We start from the raw sequence: 22924 nt of genomic DNA on the forward strand, positions 1-22924 counted from the left end.
TTGTGTGCTCCCTCTGAGGAATGGCATCCTTATCTTGACATTCATCTGGAGAACGCTACTCAGAAAATAATAAACAATAAGCAAATGTGAATGTTAGACCCGGAATGTTCCTGCCTCTACAGAATGTCTTAATTTGTCATCACATTGGCATGGGAATTATGTAAGTTCACTAATAAATAATTGACCTTTGCCACCAAATGTTGCGGAATTGTTGTAATGTACTGAAGGAAGCTGCTGGTGCTGTCACTGTTATTTTACAGTCATGTTCGTCTTGACTTATTATACACACACTCCATGTTCTTGCTGTTCTGCTCTGTGCAATGTTGCAGTTAATAGATTGTTGCATCATGTTGGAAAAAACATTTCTGTTGCTCATGCTTGATGATCACAGTTATTCTGCATCAATACAGTTATTTTCATTCTGTGCTTTTTGATGTAATGAATTGACTGACTAAAAACGAACAGGACACACACAAAAGATTCAGATATCTAAAGTTGCTTTAAATGTGATTTTTATTTTTGGTTACATCAGTGACAGTGTTACAGAGCTCTTCTTGAATTGGCCTCATGTGGGTGGTTTTATGTTACATGATAGTTGACCCAGCTACTAAAACAACCAGTTTGAAGTTCAACCATGGGTAGTTTAAGCCCAGTTGCAGCACTTGCAGCTGGTGTCGAAGACCAGGCTTGTAGCACAGTGCTGGTCGTAGGTTTTTCCCTGGCTGCACTCATAGAAGTGGTTCTTGTTGGTTGGGTTAGGGTAAAGTCCGTTAGACTTTCCAGCGCAAAAGCTAGTGCTGCTGCCCCCGCTGCTGCTGCCGCCACTGCTGCTGCCGCCACTGCTGCTGCCACCACCGCCAGGCACAACAGCGGTGGGATGGACTGGAACAGCGGTGGGATGGACTGGAACAGCGGTGGGATGGACTGGAACAGCGGTGGGATGGACTGGAACAGCGGTGGGATGGACTGGAACATTGGTGGGATGGGCTGGATAGACTGGAGCCAGGGGCTCAGTATGAGATGTGCAGGCTGGGGAGAGAAATACAATAATTAAAAGTACGTAAACAACCCAAATAGGCTTTTTATCAAGGTGTGTTTTGTATGCATACAAGCTCCAGTTCCCAGTCCGCTCTTGATGGTGTTGATCAGGGGGTATTTTCCCTCGCCGCAGAAAGTGCCACTGAAGTCATCCAGATCCAAACTCCACACCATGGCTCCACCAAAACCGCTCTGCTTCAACCACTGAATCTATAAAGCGGATGACAGGTATAACCAAGTGTTAACTAACCTTAACAAAAAGGCTTGTGACAGGAATTTAAATCGTGAAAAATACAACCTCATACCTTAGCCTGGAAGCTCTTAACATTGTCATATCCAACCCAAGTTCCCTGTTTGAAGGCATATGGCACCTCCTGGACGCTGTCCCAAGCCAGAGTGGCTCCTTGCTTCAGGAAAGTGCAGATCTGATGGGAGAGGGTGGTTTAAAGTTAGGCATCTAGAAAACACAATATTGTTTGTTTGTTTTTAGCCTGTATTTATACAGGTAAAAAAGAGACCTGCCGCACATTGGTTACACATGTAACAGAAATACAACAGAAAACAAAAGGACACATACAACATAATGACAGGGATACAATTTACAAACCTATACACAATGACAGGTACCAGGAGTATCAAATATAATTTCATCCAGCTGTGCTTTAAAATGATGCAGGGGAACCAAAATGCTCATTTTCAAAATGTGTTGCAGATGAATATGTATTTCCAAGCTAGAGGAGCTGCGCACATAAAAGCTTTAGTGCCTATACAGTCCTAGCACTTGGCACATGTAATAAAAACACATCCTGGGATCTTAGGCAATAGCTACTTGCGTCTCTCTGTGATATCAGTGAGCAGATGTATATTATGTGTTCCTGTCTTGAAATAATCAAGCATAGAAAAATAAGTTCAAACCTCATAGTAGGCCCAGAAGCCAGCCTGACGGGTGAAAGGTCCAGCAGGTCCGGGTCCACTAGCGGGAGCTCCCACAGCGGTGTCGGAGCCAGCCAGGCGGAAGGTGTGGCCGTAGGTGGGGAAACCAACCAGCAGCTTTTCAGCTGGGGCACCATTGCTCTTCCAGTAGTTCATGGCATAGTCCTACACATGAGAGACAGGCCAGTGTGATAATCTGTTCTGCTATTTCATTTGGATTGACTTACAGCAGGAGCCCTCACTCACCATATTGAAGTAGATCATGGATCCCTGATCAGAGGGGCCCTTGAACAGAGGGCTGTTCTCTCCAACATTGTGCTCCCAAGAACCGTGGAAGTCGTAGGTCATGACATGGAAGTAGTCCAGCACACTGGCAAACCAGACATGGGGTTTAAATGTTCAGTTATTGCTGTCTTCAATAGAATAATTGTAATGTTTGCATGTGAATGCTTGTGTACTTACGATCCAATCTCGGCAATCTGGTATCCAGATTCGATGGTTCCCTTTCCAGCGGACACAGCAGCAGTCACCATCAGACGGGGACGGTTGGTCTTCTTGCCCTCAGCCTCAAAGGCGCTCAGCAGCTCCTGAAGATGGACAACAAGCAGTGAAGGAGAAACAGTTACAGTTGCTGAATAATTGCATTTTGAAGGAAGGATATGTATTTGTAGAGTATAACCTCAATTGTAATGGCATTTGATGATTATATTTCAACATATTACCCAATTAGAAAAATAAAATAAAATATCTTGGACAGATTTCTTGGCCAAAGCCTTTTATAATTGCAATCCGTTTATACACTATAACAGCGGTAATGGTGGCTACCTATAAAGCTGAATTTGTCTAAAGACAGGAATTTATAGCAATAGGACTGACCTGGACCAGTACGGTGTAGCGCTCCTTGTCTGCAGCCGGGGATCCACGAGAGCCAGGGTACTCCCAGTCAATATCCAGACCATCAAACTCGTACTGACGCAGGAACGTGATCACGCTGGCGATGAAGGTCTGACGATTGGCAGCAGAGGAAACCATAGCTGTGAACCTGTAGACAGAAAGAAAGTCAGTGGTTCTACATGCGCTACACGTTTCTATTGGCAAGAATAATGAATCAAATAATTAATTTCCACTTACTTCGCAGTGCCAAAGTTCCACCCTCCGATGGCCAGCAGAGTCTTCAGGTTGCTGTTCCTGCAAGCAGCAAAAACATTTAGTCTCTACATACATGCCTATGTCTATTAATGTGTGTCGATTCGGCCTGGAGTCACACAGTATTTAGGATATGTGTGTGTACTAACTGGTTCTTCAGGTTCTGGAACTGTCCGTAGAGTTTCACATCGTCCCACTCGTAGGTCTTGATCGCGTTGCCGTCCATTCCAGCGAAAGCATAGACGAGGTGGTCACAGAGACATGGGTCGATGTTGGTGGGGAAATACTTACCTGCTCCAGGACGATACTGTCCCCAGTTAGTGAAATAACAGGAAAGGATGTAGGATGATCCTGAAACATAGGAAAAATGTGCTCTTACCATGAAACCTTTTTACAGTGAATGCATCTAGACATATCACACCAACACTGAGTGGCTAAAGTCTATAATTACCTAGCTGCACGTGCAGCAGGAGAGCCAATCCTGAAACAGATTAAACATAATTATAGAAGGGTAAGGAGCAGGTTCAGGTACAAATGCAAATTAATCACAATGCACAAGTAGCAAAGTATGAAAAGTTGCTATGAGCTTACCAACGCAGATAAGTAGCGTGCCCATGTTGCCTTTGTATAAGAAACTAAGGATCTCCAGACTCTTTTATACTCCTGGTTTACTCCCCATATCTACAGTATTTGCAATCTATGTTTGATATGTTTTGTCAAGTCAGGAAAACTCAAAAGTCAAACTCATTTATTTGTTTGATCAAGACCAGTGTTGCACTGGAAAAAACAGGAGGCACTGATAACCTTCAGGTTTCTTGAGAAAATGATATAATCCGATTAAATAAGATTTCCAAGGTTATTGTAGTCGACCAAAAAGTGCAGAAGACTCCAATGGCAGATTACATTTCAGTTTTTTAGTTTACTATTCATGTTCATGTGCTATGTCTACAAAGGTCTTCAGTATAGTGAGAACATTACTGGTTTATGAATATTTATAATAATTATAAATTAACTCAATAGTTATTTGACAGCAAAATGTGGGTTGCACCATTTTCTATCTACATGAACTGTTTAATACTGATATTTACTTAGTTATCCTTAAGTTAACTCTGCTACATGCCTTATCACTCTCAAACATTATTTAGTATCAGCTATTACTATGTCCAGCAATGTTAGTCTGTCACCTGCGCTGTCCGTCATACTGCAGTGCAAAGAGACCTTTTGACCTTTCCCGTCCTTGAAAGTATCATAGCAGTTTGGTAATTGTATAGTAGTTGTGACATAAGGCATGGCATTTGGTATATTCACAAATAACCCTCTCTGGAAAATCCTAAATTGTAGAATAGTTTGGCCATTAAAATGCTTTTTGATTAGAAGTATATTGTACTTTTAGAATCGACGTCCAGTGGATCTGTAGGATCATAATAAAACCGGAAGTATTCCCCTCACTGTCAAATTATTTTACAGTGATATCTGCAGTACACATCAACTAAAAAACATCAGTTTATCCTTGTTAATTACACAACATTGATTGGTTTAAATTGTGTACAATGCTTTTGCTTTTTGTGGTTTGTTTTTAACAGTGTAATGCAGTTAATTATTCAAAATGTTAGAGTTCCTTATTTATAAACTGAAACTTGCACTACTGTTCACAAATAAATAACAACAAACCTGGAATTATGCATTTGGGACTTTTTTTTTGCTTTTTCTTGTTACCGAACCCGTACCGAACCGTGACCCCCAAACCGAGGTACGTACCAAACCGTGAATTCTGTGAACCGTTTCACCCCTAGTACTTATATGATTCTGTTTTCTTCAAGTTTGTATCTTGTTGGTCGAACGCATTTATTGGAAGTCGCTTTGGATAAAAGCGTCAGCTAAATGCAATGTAATGTAAAGTGTTTTTCCCCTTCGATTCGGAGAAACAAATAGTTTTTCGGAGTTTAGGATGGCCGAAGACACTACACTACCCATAATCTTCAGCTATCGTTTGGGACTACACCATCCGCTTTGCTTGACAAACCCCCCCCATAATTAGAAGTTGCCAGTATTAAACTGTGTACATCCCTGGAGGTTTAGGGAATGGGAAACACATTGGTGTTATCACATTTAAAACGTATAATTAATAAATGGGTGAAAATTGCTTGTGTCCATAATGGGCAGCATTAATATACCCACATGACAGCTAATGTCAGAAGAGCTTTATTTAATAGCTGGTCTTATGTCTGCACTCTAAAAGCAAATGCTTTGGCTCAACAAAGAAAATCAACGCAACAGTTTGCATCGATGTTTATTAAATTATGACAACTTCTAATGAAATTGTCTTAAACCTTCTCCCCTATTTGAGTTAGGGGAGAAGGCTTTTCCTCTACAATCAGAGGTGTTTTTAATGACCACTTTCTTAATAATTGGTAGCATAAACACAATTTTTTAAGTTGATTACTCAAAAATTCAGTTGTTCCGATTAGTTTTACCACATTATTTAAAAGGAATTTTAAGTTGTATGTATTTAATTACCCTCATTCGGGATACAAGTTTTTAAGTTGACAACCTTTTATAAATTAAGTTTCTCCAGATATACAATACAAAAATGATAGGCAACTAACTTTTTTATTTTGAACTGTAGTTGTGTATTTCAACACATGACATTTAAACCTTGAGGAAAAAACGTTTAAATTGCCCCATAATAAATAAACATATTAGTCATATTACCATGGGAAATGAAAGGGGACACAGCAAATACATTCTGCTGTCACATCAAAGTTAAACTTTTTGTTAAACTACAGTAACAAACTTTCCAAAAAATGTAAATAAAGCTTTAAAAAAACAAAAAAAACTGGCCACTTCAACTGCCATTTAATTTACATTGTAATATCACACTCACTACACTGCCCCCTCCCTCCCTCTACCCGCACATGCCCACACAGGAAAAACCAAAAAAAGCTTATCAAGATAACTTAAACAACAGAGCCATGAAAAGAAACATAAAAAGGAAAAGAAAAACAAACAAATCCCATCTTTTCTTGACTATCAGCTTTTCTGGAGAACATAACTTTTTCTGTAGAACATAACTTTTTTTTTCTGCAGAACATAACCCAAGTCTACATGGAATGAACAGCCAAGTATCCAAGTAGTATCCAAGTAGCCAAGTATCATGCTGTGGAACTAGTGGAATCTTCAGAAAATACTGTACTTGAGACTCATCACTTTTGACTGGTTTTCAGTCCATCAAGTTCAAGGAACAGCTTCTGAAACACTTTAAAAGTATATTTAAAGTGGACCTATCATGCTATATTTGAAACATATATTGTAGGGCCATACCAATATAAAACATGTCTGTGAAGTTTTTGTTTCAAAATACCAAACAGATCATGCATTTTAGCCATGCCTCATTTCACTCTTATTTGCTCTTTTCCAGCCCTGTTTTTGCGAGGGCTGATTCTGCTTTTGTGGCAGACTACAGCGCCACTTACAGGCCTGGTATATGTACTACAGCGTCTCCAGCGCTTTTGAGCGGTCTCTCATTCCCCTGATAGGTGGAGAGTTGCCCATATAGGCGGAGCACCCCTTTTCTGACGTCGGAAAAATTCAAATAATAATCAGCTCCGTTGCAGCCCCGTTTTTAGAGATTTGGGTATGGAGGAAAAGAGAGAGGGTTGTGTTTTCTGAGACTTGGTGACACACCGGGGACACATATTCATCTATAAAAGACGTACAAAAGTGCATTTTTTTATGATAGGTCCCCTTTAAGTTCCTTGCGATAGCTCAGATTCAGAGCATATATTATGCCCATTAGCAAAGCACAGCACCTTGGGATATCCTTTCCCTCAACAACTTTGGTTCCCTCGACCACAACGGTTGGTATCTTATGGTCAGATCCTTGGGTGGATCGGCCACTGATAATGGTGATATTCATTACTTGTCCATCAAGGCCGGCCTCGAACTCTTTTGTGTCCTTTTGAAGCAAATGAAATGATAGGTTAGCGTATAATAGATAATGAATTAGGTGATTGCATACTTTTTAAACTGTCACTCTTAGTGAATTCAGAGCCATTATTACCGCTAAAGCGATAATAATGGCTATAATAAACTTCCACTGGTTTCACCTTAAAGATCAAATGCAAAGCTTCCAAATATGCTACATTTTTATAGAAATGTTGTTTTTAAGACTGCCTGTATTTTTTATTTTATTTAAATCGAGATAATACACCCAAAAAAAAGCTTTTTATTGATCCAAAACTCGACCCAAAGCCGTCTGAATTTCTGACATGTAATTCCCAGCAGCCTCCGCGCGCGTGACGTAATAGTGGCCAAACAGTCTCTGGACCAAATATCCCGACTCGGCAGTCTCGGTCACGTTTTTCGAAAAGAAAACTGAATTAACATGGGTTATTGTTGAGCTTTTTGTCGTACGAACGGTGCGGGATCTGGGAGAGTTTTACATGCATTTCCCAAAGACCAAATCATCCGCAAAAAATGGATTTTTTTTTGTGAATCGTGTTGAATGGCAACCGACAAAATGGAGCAAGTTGTGTTCTGACCACTTCGCGTGTGATGCATATGACGTTGATCCTGCTATCATGAAGTCTGTTGGTGGAGAAGCATTAATAGCACGTCGGAGGCTGAAACCCGGAGCCGTCCCCTCCATATTTCAGCACAAGAAACCACTGAAAGAACGAAAGAGCCGGGCGATACAGAAACGCCAAAGAATTGAGGTAAACAACTTTTGATTAGATTTCAAAGCGCACGGAGCACAGCAGATAACGCAGATAACGGAATTGCAGTTTTATTGCTTATAGAGGTGGGCACCGTTAGATTCTGTGTCTTTACGATCATAAACAATGTGTTGGATGTGGAGCTAGGATAAGTAATAAGGGCGCTAGGAGTGATTTCGGTGCAGTAATAGGTTAGCATTTTTAGCTCGGGGCTAATTCACTGTTAGCATTGTAGTTTATCTGCAGCTCATTCATCGCTCCTCCACTCATAACGGAAAAGTGTGAACAATATGCATTATGATAGGGATTAAATCCACTATTATTCCTCCTGGCCCAATTAAAAATGCCCCCGCGCAATTAAAAGTGACTGTGAGCACTTAGAAAACCCAACATTCTTCTAACCACTTCATTAGGCCTATGCATCAAAAAAGCCCTCCGCCATGCTTTCATTTCTTTCAGCCGAGTGGGTGCTTATAGAGGTGGGCACCGTTATATTCTGTATCTTTACGATCATAAACAATGTGTTGGATGTGGAGCTAGGATAAGTAATAAGGGAGCTAGGAGTGATTTCGGTGCAGTAATAGGTTACCATTTTTCGCTCGGGGCTAATTCAGAGTTTCACTGTTAGCATTGTGTTTGGTTGTGATAGTTCCCAAATTACCCAGTGGTGAGTCCGCCTGGACTTTATTTTTCTAAACCTCTCTAAAAAGGTCAAACGTCACTTGTTTTGCATCAATCTTGATACAGGGTACTTATTATATGTTATAGTTTTGATTCCTAAAGCTTTTAGTCTATAGTCTACTCAGAATCAGACATGATAACGAAACTAAGTTGTACTATCGGCGGAAGTAGCTGTGAGCGATAAGCCAAGGTTTGTTTGTTTGGCCACTGTGACGTCACGCGACGCCATCTTGCGGAGGAGCGGCTGAGAAAATAAATCGTCGGACTTGGTGTTGGGGGTTGAACAAAATAAATATTGCGCATTGCCAGACGCATATTATCTCCGATTTTAATACTGCAATATCTTAGATAGTGTTGTAGCTATATGATTTCGATTTTACTGGCAATTATAAAAAAAACCTTTGCATTTGATCTTTAAGGATGAGGTGGTAGGTCATTAACTTCAGCCCTTTTTGACATTTTTAGCAGGAGTCTGGTCCTCTGCTGGTTTCCTCTTGAGTGAGTTCACCAGAACTTCTGGACAGCCAAGACCTCGAAGTTTCGATCTGAAGTTGTTCATTTTATATTTTAACCGCTGGATCCATCCATACAATCCATTGTAAGATCCTGGTTCTTTAAGGCAGGGATGTTTTTTATCAGGGCCTCTGCTACTTGACTTAGCTGTGCACTTGAAGGATAAGCAGTGTACTCATAAATGACCTCAGCTAATTTTCCAAGAATGTCTGGAAGTATTGAGATGACATCTTTGGTTCCAAAAGGAGTCCCAGGACAACTGACATTTCCGTTGCCTGACTGAAGCAGAATCTCTGTACTGGAAGAGTAACGGGGGATTGCAAACTCTGAGGGCCAACCCTTTGACCGCTGGTCTAGGCTTTCCGTCATAGGTCCTGGAGAAACAGGCAATGTGTCATGGGAGGACACAGATGAGCAAGCATCATCAGAAGGCTGAATAGAACAATCAACGATGCTCGAGATGGAGTCTATGTCTGTTAAGGTCAAAGTTACTGTAGAGGGTTCCTGTATATACACAACCTTGATAGTGTCCTTATCTGAGATGTCATTTGTCGAAAGCAACGAGAAAAACTCATTACCAAAATCAGCATCCTTGTAATGCAAACAGAAATCCCTAGAAATCTCAAATGTATCTCGAACAACTGAATTAAGTTCTTCAACTGTTCCAGGGATCCCAGATGGTAATGTCAGTTTCTGGACAGCATGGTCTGAAAGTATCACTCGGCTGGTTGCGACATTAATCAATCTGTAATACATAAAATGTTTGAAATGTTTCAGTAAGTACCATGACTACAGTAAAAATACAATATAGTGTTTCCCCCTGAGTTGTATAGGCTTTGCACAGTACCAGACTGTGACAGAGCGGCTTTATCACTGACTGCATGCGGGCAGCGCACACACACGCCCACACGCCCACACGCCCACACACACACACACACACACACACACACACACACACACACACACACACACACACACACACACACACACACACACACACACACACACACACACACACATTACATTGCATTTAGCTGACTTTTTTATCCAAAGCGACTTACAATAAGTGCGTTCGACCAACAAAATACAAACTTGAAGAAAACAGAATCATATAAGTACATCAGGTTTCATAGAGCAAAAACATTTCAAGTGCTACTCAACTGGCTTTAGATAAGCCAGCCCTTTAGCAAGAACACACTCCCTGTGTTCTTGCTAAGTTGTATCAAACATCACTATTATCACTCTTTTCCTACCTGTTATATCTCTCACAGGCTCCGCCCTCTACTGGACTCTATGGGTACTATCTTACCCCGTGAGCATTCTCCCACTGAGACTTCTATAGACGTAGCCGGCCTTGGGCGGGCCTACCTGAATGCGCGCGCATCACACCGTATAAAAGGAGGCCTCGCCTCCTGACAAGAGCTATATAGAGAGAAGAGTTACGACAACGGAAGTCCAAAAACGGTTATCGTCACGTGGTTCATGTAGACGAGGATCGTTCCCCGGAAGTTCATGGCGGGCAATGTGAATGCATTAATAACAGGAGATAGAACTAGGATTTTTGGTAATATGTAGTGAATAAAGGTTTTGATTTGCAATATTTATACAACAAATCGATGTGTATGTAGTTACATCAGTATTTGAAAAGTTAAATTTGCTAATATTTGAGGATTAAGATAAAATAAGAAGTACTTTATTGATACCAATTTGGGAAATGTTTGCTTTGCAGCAGCAAAAGACAAGGCATTGTACATAAGACAGTTAAAAGACTAGAATTAAACAATCGAAAATGTAAACATCTCAAATAGAAATAAAATAGCAGAAAATATACATAGTGTGAACAGCTATCTTACCTGTTAACATATACATGGTTAAAGAGCCTGTTGCTGTTGTTTATTGCTTTGAATTGTTTAAAACAAATATTATCTTTTTAAACTTGAATGGTAGTCAGGAGCATCACTTCCTAATGTTTGATATATTTAGAGGGAGGGAAGGAAGGTTTCAAAATTCTGATTAGATTCATTTCTACAATTTCTTTAATTCATGGTGGTTTCAGTAATCCCCTGGTAATTGAGGACATAAGTAATCTAAATAAGTAATGTCTTCTTTATGACTTTCAGAAAGGACAGGAGACCGACAGGTGCCTATCAATGATTGTCAACTGACAGTAAATAAATGGAATTCAATAAACATTGAATAGCATGCATGCAGTTTGTCTGTGCCTTTTCCTCCGTGTTGTCCTGGCATATAGTCTCCCCCATGGTTTGCTGTGCTGCCTCGGGATGCTCCAAGCGCTCAGAGAAAGGAGTACACATGTAAGGTTTCCCCACTGACACAGAGAGGAGGAAAGAATGGCTGGCTCAAGTCAGCAGGAGCAATTTAACTATCACAAAAGACAACAACAGCAACAACATATGTGAGGTAATCATATTTTTCACAAAACGAAGACCACACCATTGGGAAGCTTAACGTCTGTTTAATCAAAAATAAGGAACAGGGAGAGGCTTGCAAAGCTCTGGGAGTTGAGACTCAGGCTCAGGGTCTCATTGCAGGTCTTCAGGCTCCATTGAATCCCCGTGGGGTTCTTGTGCTGAAAGAGGGAGACAGGAGAAAGGGTTAGATACAACTAGCAACCTATAGGATGGGAAATTGCTGACCTATTTTAAACGTACCTTGTGTTTTCACTCTCACTTAAGTCCCTCTCCCTTTGCCATCAATCCAAAATCAGCTGAGCTGCAACATAATACAGACAGGTAATAATCAAGGACATAATATGACTCTGCTAAAAACACTCACCAATCAGTTACGTTTTAGTTTACTGTTTAGAAGTCTCAAATATCCACTCTAAATCCAAATAAATAGCGATGTATCACAAAAATAGCTCTCTTCCTTATTATTGTGTAACGTTAACTATATTATACTAGCTTGAACACCAAGATGGATATCCTCATTTCACCTGGTCACCACCTCCACCCACTACAATCACACACCCCAATGTTATATTTAACAAATATGTAACTCCCTCCACCCCGGATAAAAGCACGTTAAGAAGCCCCTTTTCTCTAATTCCACAACGTTGGAGGAAATAACATTAGGAGAACGGATTAATAGGCTGTTCGTGGTTAACGTGTGTTGCTAACTTTATCCGGCATTCTAGCCTAATCTGTTATCTGTAAACGTTAAATATACTGATTGAAGGGATAATCCACTAACATCCTTTAATACACATGTGTAGTTAATTTGATTCAGATGTTCTGATAATATCCGCAATATAAATCTTTAAACGTCTTCTTACCTTCAAAAGTCCATCACGAACGGTCTATTATGCTGCAACCATAAACTGCTAGCCGCAGATCCTCTCAATCGTTCCCCGGAAGTTAGCGGCAAGCTAACTTCCGGGGACGATTGAGAGGCTCCACGATCCGCCATTGCTGTAAAAAACTGGTCCATTGGAGTGAACGGAGATGTCGTAACTCTTCTATTATATGGCTCTGCTTCTGACTATCATCCTTTTCTCTTCAGCAGCGGAAGTGATTCCACGAGAGACTGAGAGACGTTTGAAAGAAGAAGAAAGAGTTATCATACCTCCAGGGAGTCGCCACTGCTAGAGACCCGGGCCTGTCCTTCGTGCCCTGGCTGAAATAGCGGGCGCCGATCCCCACCACCTTTGCTTCGAGTGGTTGGGGGACCAGGATATGGCCGAGGCGGTGCCATTCACGTTCGCCATTCCTTCCGGGTCTGGCGTCCATGGAAGTCCACCGCCCAGGGCTGTACTCTCCCTGGATGATGATCATGGCGGCGGGTGTGTGGGCTACTCACTCATTGCTAGAGATGCCCCCGCCTCACCAGGTCAGAGCGATTATTGGGCCGCAAGGCCGAATAAGTAGCTTGGTCCACGGGCCTTGCCCCAAGCCCGGTTCCCCCGGGGACCGGTGCTCGGTGGCTTCACATGATATAGGGTCGACCCTACTTCATCACAGGCCGCCGCCGCTGCCCGCAGTGTTGCCAACTCCATAGTAAGGAAAGTAGCTATTGGCTGTCCGGAAAGTCGCCAGAAGTCGCTAAGTGACGTCATCGCCAAATTTGCATATCATGTAGAGGGGAGTACAAAAAACGTTCCCAACCCTTCAAGGATCAAATTCTGGACTTCTCCAGGAAAGCATCATGATGTTTAGCTTGTCACAGAGATGTGTAGCTTGTCACAGAGGCACACACACAGTGGACGAGGTGATTGAGTGACTGAGGCTGTGTGAGTCAAAGCAAAGCAAAGGCAGTTATTTATTATAGTGTGAAAGTGAGTGAAGAAACATTTACATTTTACATTTAAATCCCGCTCAAAACCAGGACGGCTTGGCAGTTGGCGCATGCGCAATTGATTTGCAGTCTCGACGCGGGGGAGTGTGGTTGTCTCCTCTCTGCTCTGACGGCAGCATCAGCTCTGCTGCGGTCAGGCAACTGTCAGTCTGAGCGCCTGTGAGTACTATGGGAGGGAGGCGGGGCTCACGGCAGCACCCGCGGCTCGTTAACTGCAGAACAATGTGAGTCTCCAAACACCAGAAAAGTCCCTAATAACACCATTATAAATCGTTAGATTAGTCGTTAGTCGCTTTTGACACAAATAAGTAGCCGGAGGGTTTGGAAAGCCGCCAAATTTAACGAGAAAATCGCCAAGTTGGCAACACTGGCTGCCCGCCGTGTGATGTCCCTGGGATATCACGCCGCGTGGCACTTTCCAAAGAGGATCGTGTTGATCTCCTGGGAGTCCCCGTGTTTACGGAAGGGCTCTTTGGATCGATCTCCTTGCTCACGGGATGAGGAGTAGTCGCAGCGTGGCTGCTTCTTGCCCATTCCCAGAGGAAGAAACACTGTCCTACACTCCCCGCCCCTGCTGTAAACCCCAGTATAGGGAGCCAGCAGGTGGGCGTGTGCACGCGAGTGGAATAAACCGAGTGCTGTCAAGGCACTGTGCGGGTTCAAGAGACGCTATTGCCGGCGTGCTGTTGTCAGAAAACACACCTTGCCTGGTATAATAGCTCCGATTAATGCATTTCACCGTTGCAATGGGAAATACAGCGTTAATACGAGGGCGCGCGGCCCTCGTGAGAGTGGCCGCAGTGCCTCTAGGGACCCCCGCGTTTATATCCAGTGTACTTCGTTTGAATGGACAGCAAGCAAGCATAGACAGTATAATTAGCCAGCATGGATGTAGCATGAATGCTTTGCTTTGTATGTCCGGGGCGGGACATTCATGTGATTGGTTGTTGGTCGCGTAGTTCGTAAAAAATCCCCAAGCTTCAGACATGCCCACCGCCAAGCGGTAACGCACGCCGCCGTGTGTAGGGGCCGTAACGGCCCGTCTACACTACAGGCGTCGAAAAAGCTTGAAGCTGGGCGTGTCTAACGGGTGGAGCGCGCGGCGGTGCGTTCAGGGTCCTCAGTAAATAATCGGCCCTTTTTCTGTGTCAACCCTCCATGGGCAAATCTTCCCTTCGCGGGGAGTTTTTGCGGCGGAACGGGTCACCAGAGAGTATCACAGCTTCATAGCTGCTGCCCCACAGCAGAGGGCCTGTCCATTAACACAATGTTCTGGGGAATGGAAACTCAGCTGTGTGCTAACAAGGTGGAGGGACAGGAGGACGCTGAAACGGGGCTATTCACTCCAGTTTTGCAGCGTCCCACTGTACCACATGTCTATACACTGTACCACTGTATCACATGGACCACTGTCTTGTGGGTGTCCCACACTCACCTCTTTTTATGGGCATGCGAGAGGTAAATCTGTTCTCCCAGGAGGAAATGTATTTCCTCTCAGCATAGATTCAGGCTCTGGTGCAGAAACAGGCTGTGTCTGTTGTGCACCCTCATCACAGAGAAAAGGGTCTTTATTCCATGTACTTCCTGGTTCTCAGGAGGACAGGGGAATTCAGACCTATTCTAGATCTCCGCGGCCTGAATCGCCACATTTCCTGCAGGAAATTCCGCATGTTAACTATGAAACAGTTACTGGGGCTTGTGCAGCCAGGCGATTGGTTCACCACCATCGAACTGAAAGACGCGTACTTTCCAGTGGCGTTTTCTCCCGGAGGCCAAGGGAAGACAGGCTTCCCCTGTTTTTTCAGATTGTAGTTATAATTTAAATAAATAAATAAAAACACTTTGTTTTGTTTCGATAATTCTCCTCTGCTGTGTGTTGCTGCCGGCCCGTCTCTCCCCCATTCTCATTGAGTATTTTACAAAGAGTGAAACAAACAGCGCCCCTTTAGATGTTATGGTGAAACAGTAGATTGCACTCACTGTTGCGAGAGGAGGCTAGCTGAATCTGTCTTCCCTTGGTGAAAAAAAAGGGGGATTGACCAATCAGATGAGGCTCACGTGATGCCCCTGCCAACCTGTGATTGGTCAGGGCCATGCCAAGGGAAGCCAGAGGCGGCTGGCTTCCCTTGCCTCACAATCCAATCAAATCGCATCAATTTAGTGTTGCAGTGACGCATCCTAAAATCCGGAAGTAAGCTGCGCTCGGTTTCCCTCATGTTTCCCTCGACAAAAAAGCAACGGGATTTCTCCATAGGATTTAGGAAAATAGCTCGAAATAAGGTCAGTGGAAAACGAACCTGTTAGATAAATCCAATGTCTACCCTACTTTTATAATTTTCTAATCATAAATCTAATCGATAGAAGATAGATAGCGGCACTGCATCACTCTCACCGCCGTTAGAAAGTAGCAAGCAACTGAAGCAAGTGCAATTATGGAGGGTGGAGATTTGGAGTATTTAATCAACAAATAATTGTACTAAACTTCCGCTACAGCTGCAACAACAAATACAATCTGATGACAGGCCGATGCCCAAACTGGAGCTGTGTACAGCGAGGAAAAAAGGAGCGAATCGGACGTAAAACGTTAAAGGTCTCCTGATTTAGTTTGTGAATGAATGCTTATTAGAGTTTGGGCTGGAGAGTGCGTGCGGACCTGTCGGTTAGATAGATAACAGGCGTGTGTAAGTCCTGCATCTGATACAAATGTGTGTAAAATGATACCGGGTGCTGCAATCACTCATCTGGTTACGTTATTACATTGACCACCACACCCCCGACCCAAAAGAAAGGACGTATTATTGGCTTCCCCTAATTTTTTCCCCACGCCACGCTACTGGTACTTTCATGTAGAAATTGCTTCAGAGTACAGAAACTTGCCTTCCAGGGAATAGCCTATACCCAGTACAACAGGCTGCCGTTCGGCTATTCCCTATCCCCATGCACATTCAGCAAATGTGTGGCCACAGCGCTTCAACCGCTGCGCACCCACGGCATGAGAGTTTTCTTTTACTAGACGACCTCATAGTCATGGCTGGGTCCCGGGAACAGGCAATGTTTTGCACAGCACAATTGATCACACACCTAACCAAATTAGGCTTTGCGATCAATTGAAAAAAAGAGCACCCCCATACCTCACCAACAGGCGTTGTAGTTGGGAGTGGTGCTCGATACAGGCGCGCTACGCGCCACCCTGTCGGAGAGCAGAAATGCGTCCTTTCTCCGGGCGGTTCACAGGCTGCGACAGGGGGCGACAGTGACAGCTTTAACTGTCATGCAGACTCTGGGTCTCATGGCGGCTACTCATATTGTGGTCCCGCTGGGGTTACTACATATGCGCCGCCTGCAGAGGTGGTTCTCCAGCCTGCGTTTGGATCCCAAGAGGCACAAACAGCGGCTGATGACCATCCCCCCCCCCTCAGTGGAGGGCAACCTCCGGTTTTGGGGGTCCCCGGATCACCTCCGAAGGGGGTCTCCACTGGGACGGGTGACCTCCTACATCACAGTGTTCACGGACGCATCCAGAACAGGATGGGGAGGGACCTGCCTGAAGAGGGCTATAGGTGGGCGCTGGGCTCTAACAGAGTTTCGACACAGCAACCTCCTAGAGCTTCGGGCGGTAGTGTTAGTCCTCCAGCATTTCATGCCCCTAATTCAAGGGAGACATGTATTGGTCAGGAGCGACAACAGCACCACAGTGGCTTATATCAACAGGCAGAGCGGAGTCCGCTCCGCCGCCTTGTTGACCACAGCGGAGAGGCTGTGGTTATGGGCTTCAGAGGTGGTGTTAGCCCTGAGAGCCCTCCATATCCCGGGACTGGAGAACAGGGGGGCCCACCTCATGTCGAGGGGCGGCCCCCTGCCAGGCGAATGGACGCTTCACCCGGAGGTGGTGAAGCAGATCTGGGCCCAGTTCGGGAGAGCGGAAGTGGATCTGTTCGCCAGCCGGCGCAACAACCACTGTGCCCTGTGGTTCTCCATGGCCCTGCGCGACGACCCGCCCTTGGGGGTGGACGCGTTTGCACACGAGCCATGGCCAAGGAAGCTGCTATACGCCTTTCCACCGCTGCTTCTCATTCTCCCTCTCCTGGGGAGAGTGAGGCGAGAACGTCTGTCAGTCATCCTAGTGGCTCCGGACCGCGTCGGGGCGCCGTGGTACTCAGAGATGACACAGATGAAGGTGGGCCAGCCCTGGGCGGTTCCCCAGTTCTGGGGGGCGATGTCTCAAGACTGAGTCAAGAGGCAGGTGCAATCGGGGCGTTACCCACTCTGGGCCGTCCTCTCCAGGCTTGGCTCCTGAGAGAGACAGGCTGAGATAGGGTGGATTGTCTGACAGTGTTATTCAGTCGATCCAGGCAGCTAGAGCTGGATCCACCACAGCCTGTTACAGGCCAAGGTGGCTAGGATTCCAGCGATGGTGTGAGGAGCGGAGAATAGAGCCCCTATCTTGTGAGTTAGGCTCTATTTTGTTCCTTCTTACAGTTACTGGTGGACAGAGGACTAGCTCATTCTACTATAAAAGTGTATGCAGCAGCCATCTCGTCCTGCCATGAGGGATTTGGATTTGGCGGCAGGTCAGCCTTTAGTCAACCACTGATGTCGCGGTTTTTACAGGGGGTCAGGAGGCTGCGCCCAGTAGTGCACGCCTCCACCCCACAGTGGGACCTGCCCCTAGTGCTAGAGGCTCTGGCCTCGGGGCCGTTTGAGCCTCTGGAGCTCTCCTCTCTGAAAGCATTGTCGTGGAAAACAGCTTTGCTTCTTGCCTTAACGTCAGTCAAAAGGGTGTCCGAGTTAACTGCTTTGTCGGTGCACCCGAGCTGTTTACTGATTCGGGGTGACCGGAGCGGCGCGACACTCAGACCGAACCCCTCCTTTGTGCCCAAAAGCTAAGGAGTGCGTTCAGGTCGAGGGCTATTCAGTTAGGGTTTTTTTAGTCTTCCCCCCCATGGTGGGGCCAGGGAAGCTAAACTGCACCTCCTCTACCCGGTGCGTGCGCTAGCATGTTATGTGGAGCGCACGGCCTTAGACGCACCGAACAGCTGTTCGTGTGTGTGGGGGGCGGTGTGATCGGGAAAGCTCTGTCCAAGAAACGCCTGGCAGGCTGGCTCTGCGAGTGCATTGCACATGCCTACGGACAGGCAGGGAGAGCCTGCCCTACGGGGGTTCGTGCGCACTCCACACGGGCTGTGGCTGCGTCGACAGCCTTATTCAACGGTGTGAATGTGGAGGATATATGCACAGCGGCGTCTTGGTCGACGCCAGGCCCCTTCATAAGGTTTTATCTCTTGGACATGTCGGGCTCTTTCTCCTCGTCTGTGCTTGCGGGGGCAACACAGGACTGGTAGGGGGGGGGGGGTTGTGGGTCAGTTGGCATCTGACCCCCCTCCCCGGACGTAATGCGCCTTCGCTGTTCTCGGGCCCTCTGAGGGTCCCGGGATGGGCGAGGGACGCGCTGAGCCCTTACAGGGCTGGAGGGCTGCTCTCCTCCTGGCAGGAGGGGGGTAGCCCTCCACACTTTAGTCCACACACTCTGCACGGGGTCAGTGTTTGAGTATGGGGCATGGGCTCTGGCGCTCTCCCTGTTATCCTTAGGGCAGTGGTTCCCAAACGGTGTGCCGTGAGGCAAGTCCGGGTGTGCCGTGGGATTTTGTGACAACCATACGTTATTATTGCAATATACAACTACACAAAAATAATTCTTTTTTAATTTACTATATCAGTACTTTGTAGGTTTATATGTACGTAATCTGCGCGACTTGCGCGTCCACATCTCCACGTCGTGCAGTGCTGCATAAACATGGCTGAGTCAGCGATAACTTTGGAGGGGTGGAGGTATGCCCATTATTTTGAGTTCGTCCGAAGAATAGACAGGAATGTGACGGTGAGGTGCAAACTGTGTCCAGGCCAGAAGCTGTTATCCACTGCTGTAAACACCACGTCAAACCTCAACACACACCTGCAAAGAACACATGCTAAGGTGAAGCTAACGCACACGCTATTTGTTGTTTGTTTATATCACGTAGTCTGTTCTTCTTCTCTGTCTTCCGGTTGTTGCCTGTTTTGAATGACAAATACACACTACCGCCGCCTGCTGTTAAGGAAAATTATTGCCACTCACGCATGCGCAGTTCGTACGTGCTCGGCGAATAAAGTAACGAGTAAAGTAACGAGTTACTTTATGTAGATAGTAACAAAGTAGTGTAATATATTACTTTTTAAAAGTAATATGTAATATATTACATTTTTTTTTAGTAACGACCCCATCTCTGGAGTTGGCGTTCTCTACTCTGATTTACATGAAGAACAACAGGAGGTCCCGGCTCTCTGTTGAACAGGACTTGCGAGTGGCCCTCTCCTCAGTGCCACCAAGGATTAAAAAATTCTGTGCGCCCCGACAGGCACATGTATCTCACTAATTTGTAAGTCGGCAAAATATTTACAATAGCACATGTTTCAATGCTGATTGCTGAAATGTTACATTTATAATTTGTAGTTCAGGACCATGGACAATGCCGCTCCCTTGCATTGACAGTTCTCTGTGCTTAATTTCGGCTGAGTTTCCTTTGCCTCATTTTTAATGTTGTGACCTGTCTGGTTTAAATGAGTGTGTTGCTGCTTTGATGAAGCCTAATTTGATAAAGTTTCAAATTAATTTCTGAAATATTTCATTAATAAATATTTCATGAGTAATATAGTTGTCTTTGTCACATTTTATTTGGCATTAGTAAATAATTATGCACATTTACAGATATTTTACATGATATGAGTGATAACACGTGTTATAAGGGTTATTTTGCACAATAGGTGTGCCTTGACATTTTTACTTGTCCTTTGGTGTGCCTTGGGCACAAAAAGTTTGGGAACCACTGCCTTAGGGATTCAGGGAAGCAGGTGTGTAGTAAGCCCATTCGGGGCCGAGGGGGCCCTCCCTATCCGTCTGTGGGCGGGGGGGGGTCCCCCGGCACTGTTTTTTGAGCACACTTTCTGCGAGGTAAGCGCAGCAGGGTGTGCTCTGTCAGCCACAGCCCAGATTTCTCCTCGGTTATAACCGGGTTAAAGGAGAATGTGGGGCAGCAGCTGCTGACCATAAAAGCCAGTCAGGGGCAGTAGGGTGGAATGTTGTTGTTGGACGACAGTGCGCATATACATCGCGGCTCCACCCACTGTACCCATAGAGTCCAGTAGAGGGCGGAGCCTGTGAGAGATATAACGTTGGGTTACGTATTGTAACCCTTGTTATATTAGCACAGGCGGAGCCCTCTACTCAGGGCACTGTCTGTCCTATTCCGCTCGCTGAAGAGAGGTGTAGGATGATACTCAGGAGGCGAGGCCTCCTTTTATACGGTGTGATGCGCGCGCATTCAGGTAGGCCCGCCCAAGGCCGGCTACGTCTATAGAAGTCTCAGTGGGAGAATGCTCGCGGGGTAAAATAGTACCCATAGAGTCCAGTAGAGGGCTCCGCCTGTGCTAATATAACAAGGGTTACAATACGTAACCCAACCTTTCAGTAGCGCGACCATGGGTGCAAACTTGGCCGTTCTATTTTCATTCAAGCATACATTCACAAACATTAAAGTAACTTACATGTTGAAGTGTGGGGCAGATTCGCCACCGTCTCCTCAGCTGTGATTTGTATTGGCAGAGGCGTCTCATTTCACCAGCGCCGTAGGCATTTCACTATGTTAAATAGTGTGTTCTCGTGCATTTTCATGATCACGTGAGATGCATTATCTGTTTTGTTGGAAATATTAATTTGTGTTTACAAATGACCTTTTATGTTCAAGGGGAAATGTTAAGGTTAATAGAGAAAATCCTCGTTTTATATTGCTTCAGATTTAAGAAACTGTAATGTTTTATTTAATAAGAAAACAGACTACTTGTATTTCCTAATGTAAAAGTGTATGCCTAGTGGGAGGGGCTACATGTTTAAAAGGGGCTGCATCGGCCCTGTAATGCAATCTATGCAACATAAATGTAGCGTTTGAGGGTTACAATGCTTTTTCCACCAAACACGTAAGGTGTTAAAGGGAACATGTCAGACAGCTCTGCAGGCTCTAGCACTTTCACAGTTCGTGTTTTCTCAAGGATATAGCTCCTGAGATGCTCAACTGACCAAGCACTCAAGCATTTCACAATGAATACAAGAGTGCCCTTGACAACAACTATTTGGATCAGCTCTCCAAAATCTGTCAGACCACCTGTTGAGCCATTAGCCAAAATCATTCCAATTGCATACTTTGTGCCACTGTAACATACATTGTTGGCTATCTGGATACGTGTCTCCTCAGGGAATTTTGCTCGAAATTCTTCCTGGATATCTTCTCTTGGCACAGTAACATCTACAGTAGACAGTTGTGTGGCCTGTGAGACAGGTTTCACAACACTGGGATCATGATGGTTATATGCAACCATCAGCTGATGCTTCATGGAAAGTGACAGCAGAATATTTCGAAAGCTGTGAGTTTGCCTGACAACCCGCTTAAAAAAGCTGTGTTTGGCTTCAAACTTCATAGTCCACAGTAACACTAGTGGACCATAGGCCCTGATCAGCTGATAATGTTCCAGGAAATGATGTTTGGGGATTAGTTTTTCCTGTGGGAAAACCTGGAGAAACCTGTGTCTGTGTTCAGAGATCTTACTGTATAGGTAACAGATAGTCTCCTCTGTGTGAGCATGACTTACTGCAAGCTCAACTATCTCTTTGAGCACTAGAAGTACTTCCCATGCTGGTTCACCCTCAGGGATTTTTGATCCAATTATGAGGGGCAGGAATCGCAGCAATGACCAGTTTTCATGGGCGTTCCCTCCAACATTTTTCCTTGCTGCAAAATTCAGAAGGACCTGCTGTGGAGCATCAGTTTTGTCCGACCATTTGTAGGGAAACGTTTTGATGCATGTGTTGAGTTCATCAAGAGTGAAGTATTTACTCTTGATAAACACTTGAAGACATAGAGCCAACTCTCGGGGGACTACACCCTCAAACAGATCGTGCAACACATCAGGTGGATGACCTGTCAAAACACTGAAATACTTCAGATTCTCTGTAAGTGCACCGCCTCTTGACTCCACAGACATGAACCATGCACTATTCTCCTGCACAGTCTGGACATGCATTTCATGCTGTTCTATAGTTCTGGGTTAAAATGCCCCTGTTCTCATTTCTTCCACCTGAAACAGTGACTTCTCACCCAGACAAAATCTGCAAACATAAGAACTGGAGCAGCTTTCCACAAATCCCCCAAGAGAATGGGCCCCAAGATTATCTGCCACAACACTAAACACTGTTCCTTTGATTTGTGTTGCCTAATGCTGGGACATACAGGCCCTCCTCTTCCAAGCTCACAAGATCCTTGAGCAGTGGCTCCAGTACAGTACCGGGCTGCAACTTACAGAAACCACCCTGTGGTGCAGCCTGGGAAATGCTGGTTGAATGAGATATACATCCAAGAGGATATAATCTGATACTGCCAGTAGGCCAATCTCTGTATACTTACCTACGCAATCAAATTGATGAAGATGCCTGCCGGATCTCGACAGCGTCACAGATACCTGCCCCTCTCTGGACCCGCACTGTCAATTGTCTCAAT

At 44.9% G+C, this 22924-nt stretch overlaps 1 protein-coding gene across 7 annotated transcripts; it reads right to left on the reverse strand.

Moving 5' to 3' along the window:
• Window positions 1–643: 643 nt before the first annotated feature.
• LOC117547527 (acidic mammalian chitinase-like) lies at window positions 644–3733 on the reverse strand. Of its 7 annotated transcripts, none has more exons than XM_034218342.1 (12): window positions 3709–3733; window positions 3569–3598; window positions 3267–3468; window positions 3103–3159; window positions 2848–3013; window positions 2434–2558; window positions 2218–2341; window positions 1954–2136; window positions 1344–1463; window positions 1110–1248; window positions 1018–1029; window positions 644–912 (listed from the first exon to the last, which is right to left on the reverse strand). In XM_034218342.1, exons 1-12 carry the CDS (start codon window positions 3731–3733, stop codon window positions 644–646), a joined length of 1452 nt encoding a protein of 483 aa, XP_034074233.1. The 7 variants fall into 7 exon arrangements, with proteins under 7 accessions (XP_034074233.1, XP_034074236.1, XP_034074237.1 ...); XM_034218345.1 differs by having other exon boundaries at window positions 644–876; window positions 988–1029; XM_034218346.1 differs by having other exon boundaries at window positions 644–873; window positions 985–1029.
• Window positions 3734–22924: the final 19191 nt, after the last annotated feature.

The sequence above is a fragment of the Gymnodraco acuticeps genome, unplaced genomic scaffold (assembly GCF_902827175.1).
Source record: "Gymnodraco acuticeps unplaced genomic scaffold, fGymAcu1.1, whole genome shotgun sequence".
In the NCBI taxonomy this organism is placed as follows: domain Eukaryota; kingdom Metazoa; phylum Chordata; class Actinopteri; order Perciformes; family Bathydraconidae; genus Gymnodraco; species Gymnodraco acuticeps.

Coding starts and splice junctions, on each gene's coding strand:
- LOC117547527 (XM_034218340.1), bottom strand. CDS start 3,733: ATGGGCACGCTACTTATCTGCGTTG. Junction 3,469..3,568: donor CCTGCTGCACGTGCAGCTAG/GTAATTATAGAC, acceptor CCTATGTTTCAG/GATCATCCTACATCCTTTCC. Junction 2,342..2,433: donor CAGATTGCCGAGATTGGATC/GTAAGTACACAA, acceptor CTGGTTTGCCAG/TGTGCTGGACTACTTCCATG.